Below are 10,640 nucleotides of genomic sequence, written 5' to 3' on the forward strand. Positions count from 1 at the left end.
GAGTCAGAACCAGCTGTGATTGGGCTGCAGGAACATGATCCTCAGTCGGTGGTCAAATCCACCACTCCCCTTGTCTCCAGGGGGCCCAGAGGCCAGTCACAGCCAGCTAAAGTCTGACAAGTATGGGAATTTGTGTGGCAATACACCGCCCCCTAGAGGTCAGACCCGGCTAGAGCAGCAGCCCGTGAATGAAAAGGGAGATGAGCATCTTCTCCCCTGGTGGTGAGTGACAGCTATTACTAATGCAACAGGAAGGGGAGGGGTTATGCCAATGTACAAAGGGGTGTTCCAATGTGAAATTGGGGAGCTGTTTCAACTGCATAAAGCCAACAGGTTCCTGGATCCCAGACACGCAGCAGATGTGATAGACATTGTGATTGACAGAAACAGAGGTATTGGAGGCCGCTTGCTTGACCTCTCTCCAGATAGCCAAGTTAACCAGCGGAACTGCCTGCTACAGGATTATGATTAATGCAGGATCTCTTTATGTCTCTCTCTGCAGTGGGTTTCAGAAACAGACGCCCTTTCCTGTGCCTGTCGCCCCAGCCATGCCCGATCTTAGAGCCTTCCTCCTCCTCCTCTTCGTAGTTCTCCTCCCTGGGGTCTCCCCCGACTGCCAAACGGGCACGGCTGCTGCATGCACAAATGCGACCTTCGTGCCAGGGCACAACCTGCTGGGGGAGGGAATCGACGTGACCACACTGGGCCGGACTGGGGCCTACTTGGTGGACACCAGCCAGTGGCGTGGCCCAAATGGCTCTTGCACCCTGTGCCGGAACCCTGTGCAGGGTGGGCAGTGGCAAAGGCTGCCACTGGCCGTGGTGGACTGGCGGGCCCAGGTCGCGTGCCGCTGGAGGCTCAGCAGCTCGGTGCAGAAGTCGGCGATGGGCATGATGGAGTCGTCGTCGGCCGTGATCCTGAACAACTGGAAGGTGGGGCTGACGGTGTCTGTGCCGCCCGTCGGTGTCTGGCTCGGGCTGGCCGGCTCGCACTCCAAACTGGCCCAATTCGTCATGCAGAAGTCCCGGCAGGACAAATACTCCTTCATCAGCCACGAGGTTTCCTGCCAGTACTACAGGTAAGCCCCAGCCGGCACCCCTCCCGACACAGAAAGGGCTCACCCGGCCCTGAGATGCAGCTGGCTCTGGGGAGAGGCGACAGAGGAACAGTTTTCAGTGATGTCCTTTTTGTCGAGGAGCCGAACATGCTCCCAGCCCCGAGTGTCCCCCAAACTGGGGCTTTGCAATGTCCGGCTTTCTTGTGGCCCGTTCCTTTAGCAGAGGAACAGCTCAGGATTGGATTTGCCCTGAGCTAACAGAGAGAGGAGGGCGAGGGACGTCCGGCACGAGGGATAAGGACAAAGCGCTGACCACCAACTAAAAGTTTTTGGGTGGCTAAGGCGTAACAAAACAAGCTACCAGGCAGTTTCCTCCTCCACCTCCCTTCCAGTCAGAAGGCTGACCACCCCTCCGGCCGACATCTCCCACGAGCCCAATGTGCTCAGGTCCTTGGTCATCAGAGGTGAAAGATCACACGGGGTCCTGGGCCCCTCTCTTGCGAAATGCTGAGTAGTTAAGTCCGTCCAGGCTGTGAGGAGGGTGACACAGAACCACAGAGCTCTAGAACTGGAAGGGATCTTGAGAGCCATCAAGTCCAGTCTAGCACCATCTAGCTCATCCCTGGCAGGCGTGTGTCCAACCAGCTCTTAAATCTCTCCAGAGATGGGGATTCCACAACCCCCCTGGGCAATTTATTCCAGTGTTTAGCCACCCTGATAGACAGGAGCTTTTTCCTAATGTCCAACCTGAACCTCCCTTGCTGCAGTTTAAGCCCGTTGCTTGTCCTATCCTCAGAGGCCAAGGAGAATAATTATTGTCCCTTCTCCTTACAACATGGGGCCGTCTGGCCGAGGAAAGTCCACGGCGCTTTGTCCCCCTGCGTGGGGTTTGCCAAAATTCAAATCGATCTGTCCCTGCACTCGCCTCTCAGGGCTGCCTTGATGGTCCGGCCGTGTTGACCACCTCTCGCAGTCCCACAGTCTCCTCTTGCACCTGGGAGACACCTTCCAGGCACAGAACCACAGTCCTTTATCGGGGGGGGGGGGTACCTTCCAGGGACAGAACCACAGCCCGTTATCGGGGGGGGGGGTACCTTCCAGGGACAGAACCACAGCCCGTTATTGGGGGGGTACCTTCCAGGGACAGAACCACAGCCCGTTATCGGGGGGGGGGGTACCTTCCAGGGACAGAACCACAGCCCTTTATGGGGGGGTACCTTCCAGGGACAGAACCATAGTCCTTTATCGGGGGGGGGGGGGGGGGAACCTCCCAGGGACAGAACCACAGTCCTTTATCGGGGGGCGGGGGGTACCTTCCAGGCACAGAACCACAGCCCGTTATTGGGGGGGTACCTTCCAGGCACAGAACCACAGCCCTTTATGGGGGGGTACCTTCCAGGCACAGAACCATAGTCCTTTATCGGGGGGGGTACCTTCCAGGCACAGAACCATAGTCCTTTATCGGGGGGGGTACCTTCCAGGGACAGAACCACAGCCCGTTATGGGGGGGTACCTTCCAGGGACAGAACCACAGCCCGTTATGGGGGGGGTACCTTCCAGGGACAGAACCACAGCCCGTTATGGGGGGGGTACCTTCCAGGGACAGAACCACAGCCCGTTATCGGGGGGGTACCTTCCAGGGACAGAACCACAGCCCGTTATTGGGGGGGAGTACCTCCAGGGACAGAACCACAGCCCGTTATCGGGGGGGTACCTCCCAGGGACAGAACCACAGCCCGTTATCGGGGGGGTACCTTCCAGGGACAGAACCACAGCCCGTTATTGGGGGGGGGGTACCTTCCAGGGACAGAACCACAGCCCGTTATGGGGGGGGGTACCTTCCAGGGACAGAACCACAGCCCTTTATCGGGGGGAGTACCTCCAGGGACAGAACCACAGCCCGTTATTGGGGGGGTTACCTTCCAGGGACAGAACCACAGCCCTTTATCAGCGGGGGGGTACCTTCCAGGGACAGAACCACAGCCCGTTATTGGGGGGAGTACCTCCAGGGACAGAACCACAGCCCGTTATTGGGGGGGTTACCTTCCAGGGACAGAACCACAGCCCTTTATCAGCGGGGGGGTACCTTCCAGGGACAGAACCACAGCCCTTTATCGGGGGGGGGGGGGGGGGGTTACGTTCCAGGGACAGAACCAGAGCCCTTTATCGGGGGGGGGTTACGTTCCAGGGACAGAACCACAGCCCTTTATCGGGGGGGGTTACCTTCCAGGGACAGAACCATAGCCCTTTATCAGCGGGGGGGTACCTTCCAGGGACAGAACCAGAGCCCTTTATCGGGGGGGGTTACGTTCCAGGGACAGAACCACAGCCCTTTATCGGGGGGGTACCTCTCGCCCTGCCTGGCAGACGCACACCGACAACAGAGTCCCCAAGCCGTCGGTGTGCTGGGAGATTTTCAGTAGCCTGGCACTGAGAGCGCGAGCAGGGAGTTAGGACCTTGCTTTCCACAGCTGGCACGGCACCTTTGAGGTGCAGGTGATGACGTGGATAAGGGGAGGGACACTGACCAGGTCAGCCAGCTGAAACTCATCACCAGGAGCCCTTGTTCTCTGGCCCTGGGCCACTGTTGGGATCACACCAGAGTCACAACCACCCAGGCTCAGATCCGGCCCAGGGTGGGGCCTGGGATGGCTCGGGGGGCTGGGAACGGGATCTTTGGCATGCGTGGGTGTCCATGGAGGATGTTCTAATTGTCCCATACATGTCTGGGGGCAGGTTCCGGGTCAGCAGGACACCTCCGCTCGCCCAGGATTTCATCCAGACGGTGAAGAACCTCCCCAGCGCGTACAACAAGACCTCCCAGCCCGAGTACCATCACCTGATCCAGACCTACGGCACCCACTACGTGTCCCAGGTGTACTTGGGGGGCCGGGCGCGGGACGTGACCGCCGTGCGGGTCTGCCAGGCGGCGCTGGAGGACCTGTCCGTGGAGGAGATCGAGGATTGTCTGAGCATGGAGGCATCCCTCAACCTCAAGCTGATTTCATTAGGGGCCGGCTTCAGCAAATGTAAGAAACAGAGGACGGCGATGAGCTCCCAGCAGAGTTTCCATGAGCACTACCGGGAGCGCCTGGTGGAGGTGGAGGGAGGGCAGAACACAGCCGACCTGCTGTTCTCCAGCACTTCCGCGGGGGCCTTCTCGGAGTGGGCGAAAACCGTGAAGTCCCTCCCCGGGCTACTCACCTACTCCCTGAGGCCGATTCACACCTTGGTGCAGCAGGACTCCGCCAAGCGGGAGGCGCTGAGGCAGGCGGTGAGCGAGTACATCCTGAAGAGGGCCTTGCGGAGGAATTGCATCCAGAGCTGCCCCCGGGGGGCCTGGCCCAGTGCCCTTGACCCCTGCTCCTGCACCTCCTCCCCTGGGGATGGCTTCATCAACCCCTTTGGCTGCTCGCAGCGCCGGGGCCTTGGAAAACTGCAGGTGACGGTGGAGCGGGCCAACGGCCTGCGGGGCGACGTCTTCTCCAAGACAGATGCCTACGTCAAGGTCTTCTTCGCGGGCAGGGAGATCCGGACTTGGATCATCGGCAACAATGACAATCCCGTCTGGAATAACGTTATGGACTTTGGGTCCGTCCATGTGACCGCCGCCAGCCGGGTCAACGTCGAGGTCTGGGACAAAGACCGGTGGAGGGATGATCATCTGGGGTCCTGCACCATCCGACTGACGGCCGGGGGGCCCCACCACAGGGAGTGTTACCTGAAACGTGGCCACATCAGGCTCCGCTACAGCCTGCGCTGTGGGCCCCACCTTGGGGGCCCGAGCTGTTCTGAGTACGTTTCCCAGCCCCAACCCCAACACGCCATAGCCATGGGGAAGTACCCCTTGTAGTAATGCTGTGGGTGGGGAATTGAAGAGGAGCATGGGATGTGCCCCAAAGCATTCCTAGCACCTACTCTGCTACTGGACTTCAGCTCTTATTCCTGCTTGGAAATTGGTGTCTTCTAAGGCCAGAACAGCCTCCTTTCCTTTGGACCTGTCACCTTCACAGAGATCCCTCTGGAAAAACATCCCACCATTAACTGCCTCATCCTGCTCTGTCAAACCAGTGCATCCAGGCACTGACTCCAGCCAATCAATCACTTCATGTTTTCAATGTATGCAAGCTATTCATCCAGCCAATCAACCAACGTAGCTATCCAGTATATCCATGGACTGTCTCCAACCAACCAACCAACCAATGTATCTCTCCGGTATTTCATGCATTGTCTCCTGCCAACCAATCACTTCATGTATTCAATGTATGCAAGCTATTCATCCAACCAACCAACCAACCAACCAACCAACCAACCAACCAACCAACCAATCATCCAACCAACGTAGCTATCCAATACATCCATGGACTGTGTCCAACCAACCAATGTATCTATCTAGTACATTCATGCATTGTCCCCAACCAACCAATCACTTCATGTATTCAATGTATGCAAGCTATTCATCCAACCAACCAACCAACCAACCAACCAACCAACGTAGCTATCCAATACATCCATGGACTGTCTCCAACCAACCAACCAACCAACCAACCAATGTATCTCTCTGGTATTTCATGCATTGTCTCCAGCCAACCAATCACTTCATGTATTCAATGTATGCAAGCTATTCATCCAACCAACCAACCAACCAACGTAGCTATCCAATACATCCATGGACTGTCTCCAACCAACCAACCAACCAACCAATGTATCTATCTGGTACATTCATGCATTGTCTCCAACCAACCAATTACTTGTTGTATTCAATGTATGCAAGCTATGCATCCAACCAACCAACCAAGGTATCTATCTAATACATCTATGGACTGTTTCCAATTAGCCAACTAACTACCCACCCAACCACCATATGTATCCAATGCATCCATCCATCCATCCATCCATCCATCCATCCAACCAATGTATCTATCCAAGACATCTATGGACTTTCTCCAACCAATTGCCAACAAGCCATCCAGCCAGCCAATGTTTGTATCCACTGCATCCAATAAACCAAAGACTGTATCAAATTCCTCCAAGCTACCATCTAATCCACTCATGTACGCATCCCCTACATCCAACATCTCTATCCAGCCAGCCAACCAACCATTGTATCCAGTGCTTTCAACAGATTTAGACAGTGAAGAACAACCAAGCAAGTAATGTATCCTGTGCATATAACTAACCATGAATGTCTCTTTCCTACGTATATATCAATGTGTTCAACCAATCAAAGCAACTAGGGATGTACAATTTCAATTATTTGGCTAATTGAACAGACAATGCAATTTGCATCGACTATTTGTTTAGTCGATAAGGGCACTTCTGCCTTTGAAGTGTAGCAACAGTGCTGTGGGGAGCATGGGGCCAGTGGGGGATTCGCTGGCCCATGCTCCAAGTGGCATTGCAAAGCAGCAGCGCCGCATAGAGGCCAGAGTCAGAAGGAGAATCTCCAGGTGACCCTGGGGTCCATGCAGCGCTGCCACTTAGATGCACCCTCTCCTCTTCCCCCCCCCTTGCTGCCTCTTTCTGATGGAGGCAACAAGGGGGGTAACTGACTAGTCAACTCACCTGTCGACTATCCGATAAGCATTTGCTTATTAGATAGTCAACTAGTCGTTCACATCCCTAAAAGCAATCCGGCCTTCCATTATCCATCCAATATGTATATCCAGTACATTCAACCAACCCATGAGTGCAGCGCATCAATTCTGTATATCCATCCCTCTGGTCAATACAGGTATGCAGTGCATCCAAGCTGTCTCTCCAACCAACCAACGAATGTGACCAATACATGGAACATCTGCATGCAAACAAACTCTACAATGCATGCAGTGTATTCATCTAATCAACCACTGTATCAGGAGCTTCTAGCAAATCTCTGAAACCAATCCGACATCCAATGGTTTGTCCATCCATCCAGCTATCCAACCAACGAACATTCAAAGCGAGTGCAACAATGCACTCAAGCAACGTATCCACCGATCCATCCACCTAACCAATAGGTGTTTGTCTGTCCATACAGCCATCCAACCAATGAACGTTCAAAGCGAGTGCAACAATGCACTCAAGCAACGTATCCACCGATCCATCCACCTAACCAATAGGTGTAGGCGGTCCAACCACAAAATCAACATAGCCGTCCACCCAATTAATAAATAGGTGTAGCCATTGCAACCAATCAACCAAAGCATGTGTGAAGTGCATCGCGCCACCCGACACGTGCAAACAGAGGAGCCCAATTTGCCACCCAAGCTATCCATCCACTCAGGAAATACAGCGCAATGATCTGTCGAGTGCATGCAGCCAAAAAGTGATTGGCAGGAGCAAATGCCAGGCCCTGTCCTATTGTGGCTTTAGAGTTAACCCTGTGCAGAAACCTGAAGGCACCCCAGAGATGGGTGGGGTTCTCACACTCTGATGGGAGGGGGCTGTTCTCTGATTCTCATTTCCTTTGCTGCCCAGAACTACCCAGTAGCTTTGGCACTAATGATCTCATCAGGAATACCCAAATCCTACCCACAATCCAGCTGGATGTTCCTTCTCAGATGATCAGCAGCAGTGCTGATCTATCACCTGGATTCACAGTTAACACCCCGAAGAACGTACCACAGGGAAGTGATTCTGGCTGTCAGCAGACTCAGGGAGATAGCATTGCATTCAGGCGGCACTAAAAAGGATGAATTTCCCTTATTTCCAGGATTAAAGCATCTTCCTGGCTCACTGCATCTGCTGAGTGCTTAATAGATCCATGGTGTGATTAATTGGTAGAGGAGGGCTGTTCACTCTGAACCCTACTGACTGCAAGACAAAGTTCTCCAGCCTGGAAAACTGTCACCAGCTTTGCAGCTTCCTCACAAAATGATTTGCTTCCAAGATCTCTGTGTCTATGCAAATTTCTCTCCCTGCTTCAATAAACATTTGTGAAAGGAAGTTTGCAAGCAGGAAGCCTCGTCATTCTTCTTGCCCCACGAGGGTGGAACAAGATGGATGAGCAGGTGTCATGCATTCTGGGGGACGCTGTGCTGCAGGGAGGGGGGCAAGGCTCAGCAGGGGTCACTTTCCCCTGGCAGGCAGGGCTGGCCCAATGCCCCAAGGCGGCGCTAGGGGGTGCTGTGGGGCAGGGAGTGGGGAAAGGCCTAGCAGGGGGCGCTCTCCCCTTGCAGGCAGGGCTAGCCCAATGCCCCAGGGCGGCACTAGGGGGCACTGTGGGGCAGGGTGGGGGGGCAGGTCAGTCAAACCTGCAATCTTTAAGAAAAGCTTATGAAGGGGAAAGGCTTTTTTCTTGGGTTCCTTTCGCTGAAGTACCCAGTGCCTGTGTGGCTGCACAGGGTGGCGGGGGAAGGTTTCAAAGATGCTGCCAGGCTGCCTATTGGGCCTTGCGCAGGGGCTGCAGTGGGGAGCCCTGATACTGCCGCAGTCCAGGGAGAGACCATCCTCCGGCCCCAACATGGAGCAGCCGTGGCTGGGGGGGGGAGTAGGGTTGCCAGGTGTCTGGTTTTCTACTGGACAGTCTGGTCTGTCCGGTAGAAAAATTCAGACAATACCAGACACGTGCAATGTCCGGTATTTTCCTGGCGGGGGTGGGGGAGCAACTGGGAGGCGGGGCCGCGATTGGCGCGGGGAGCCCTGTGGTCGCATGCAAAAGCCGGGTGGGGTGGGGTGGGGGCCGAGACTCCCCCCGCCCAGCTTTGGCACATGACCAGAGGCTCCCAGCGCCAATTGCGGCCCTACCCGGCTTCTGCTCACAACTAAAGGGAGTGCTTGCCGGGGGTGCGGCGCGAAGGCCTCCAGCTGTGGCCAGTGGCTGCACCCCTCCCCCCACCAGGCCTGCTTCCCGCCCCCCCCTCCTCCTGTCTAGCCCCACGGCCCCTGATCCCCCCCTCCCCCGCCAGCTCTGCTTCCCGCCCCCCCTCCTCCTGTCTAGCCCCACAGCCCCTGATCCCCCCCTCCCCCGCCAGCTCTGCTTCCTGCCCACGATCAAGTGTGTCCGGTTTTTTGGCAGGGTCTACCTGGCAACCCTAGGGGGGAGGCGCCACTCACCTGGCTGCAGGATGGAGCTGCCATGGCCCAGGGAGAGGGGCCCGGCCCTGTGGGCCGCAGCATGGAGAAGCCGTGGCCAGGGACGCCCTGTGTTGAGCCGGCGGGGCAGAGGCCAGTAGGTTGGGCTCCTAGGCAGGGGGCCATGGATGGAAAAAATGAGCAAGAACATTGGCTCGTAACTCCCCCCCCACACACACACACACCCAACCCCCAGTCTTGAACCTCTCCCCAAACCCACAGCCCCTCTGGCACCCTAAATCCCTCATTCTCACAGTCACCCCAGATCCTGCCCCCCTCTGCACCCCAACCCCCAGTCCTGAGCCCCTCCCCAAACCCCTCCTTGCTCCCCAAATCCCTCATCCTCATTCACAGCAGATCGCACTCCTCCTCCTGCATCCCAACCTCCTGCCTCACCCCACAGCCCCCTCCTGTACCCCCCAAACCTCACCCCCAGTCCCGCTCCAGAGTCCACCCCCCCCCCGGCCAGAGACCTCACCCTGTCCCACACCCTAACTCCCTGCCCTACTCCCTCAGCCCCACCCCCACCACACACTGTCCCTGTGCGGAATGACTTTTGTGACGCAACACGTCACCTCCAGCTCGGTGCACACCAGGGAAGTGGTGCCAAGCACAGACCCCTGCAACCACACTCGGGACCCACATTGTGCCGGGCGCGGCACAGACCCCAGCTGAGATCAGGGTCCCGTCAGGCCAGGCCTTGCATGGCCCGGGCACTAGTCCACCTCCTCCCGCCCCGAATAGCCCAGGACAGAGGATCCCTCTGACCTGAGCCCGGGAACAAGCATGTGGCTGAACCAGCTGTCCCACCAAGACGACCCGCAGCCTGGACGTCTTCCTAGAACCCAGCATGGAAGTATTTAAACCCCCCTCTAGTCCCGCCATGCAACCCCCCCGCCACACACACATTATTTCTGGCCTTTTTCTCCCACTCCCCCCGGCAGAGCCCTTAGAATTAGAGGTGGGGAACTAAGTGGCCCCCGGCTTGCCTAGATCCGGCCATGGAGGCTCAGTCCCTCCTCCCAGCATTGGGGAGCCGGCGCTGGCACTACAGCCCCCCCCCCCAACCCCACCGCACCATGGGGCTGGAGCACCCCAAGCTCTGGTGCGGGAGGGGAATGTGGGGAGCGTCTCTGCTTCTCCGAGGGGGCCCATGTCGCAGAGAGGTTGGTTGGGTTTCTTTGCCTCTCGCTTGTGTGCAGCCCCCGGCTGATTTGCCTGTGGGTCAGCGCCCCCCACCCAGCAAAGTTCCCCACCTCTTGACCCTGCCAATCCCACAAGAAAGAGAGAGATTCCCCGCTCCCCCGAAAAGTGAGTTCAAATCCCCTCCATGGAATTCAGAGAGGTTGGTTGGGTTTCTTTGCCTCTCGCTTGTGTGCAGCCCCCGGCTGATTTGCCTGTGGGTCAGCGCCCCCCCCCCCCAGCAAAGTTCCCCACCTCTTGACCCTGCCAATCCCACAAGAAAGAGAGAAATTCCCCCCTCCCCCGAAAAGTGAGTTCAAATCCCCTCCATGGAATTCAGAGAGGT

The 10,640-nt window shown here is 56.7% G+C and overlaps 1 protein-coding gene across 1 annotated transcript; it reads left to right on the plus strand.

Moving 5' to 3' along the window:
- Positions 1–548: 548 nt before the first annotated feature.
- On the plus strand, positions 549–4,910 carry LOC102462056 (perforin-1-like). Its single transcript, XM_006134368.3, has 2 exons — positions 549–1,078; positions 3,794–4,910. The coding sequence occupies exons 1-2, from the start codon at positions 549–551 to the stop codon at positions 4,908–4,910; spliced, it is 1,647 nt and encodes a 548-aa protein (XP_006134430.3).
- The last annotated feature ends 5,730 nt before the right edge of the window (positions 4,911–10,640 follow it).

Source organism: Pelodiscus sinensis, chromosome 5 (genome assembly GCF_052426305.1).
Source record: "Pelodiscus sinensis isolate ZL-2025 chromosome 5, ASM5242630v1, whole genome shotgun sequence".
Lineage (NCBI taxonomy): Eukaryota > Metazoa > Chordata > Testudines > Trionychidae > Pelodiscus > Pelodiscus sinensis.

Excerpts from the sequence above, each read along its gene's own strand:
- LOC102462056 (XM_006134368.3), top strand. The coding sequence starts at position 549 with ATGCCCGATCTTAGAGCCTTCCTCCTCCTCCTCTTCGTAGTTCTCCTC. Across the intron at positions 1,079-3,793 it reads GTTTCCTGCCAGTACTACAG|GTTCCGGGTCAGCAGGACAC; the intron begins GTAAGCCCCAGC and ends GTCTGGGGGCAG.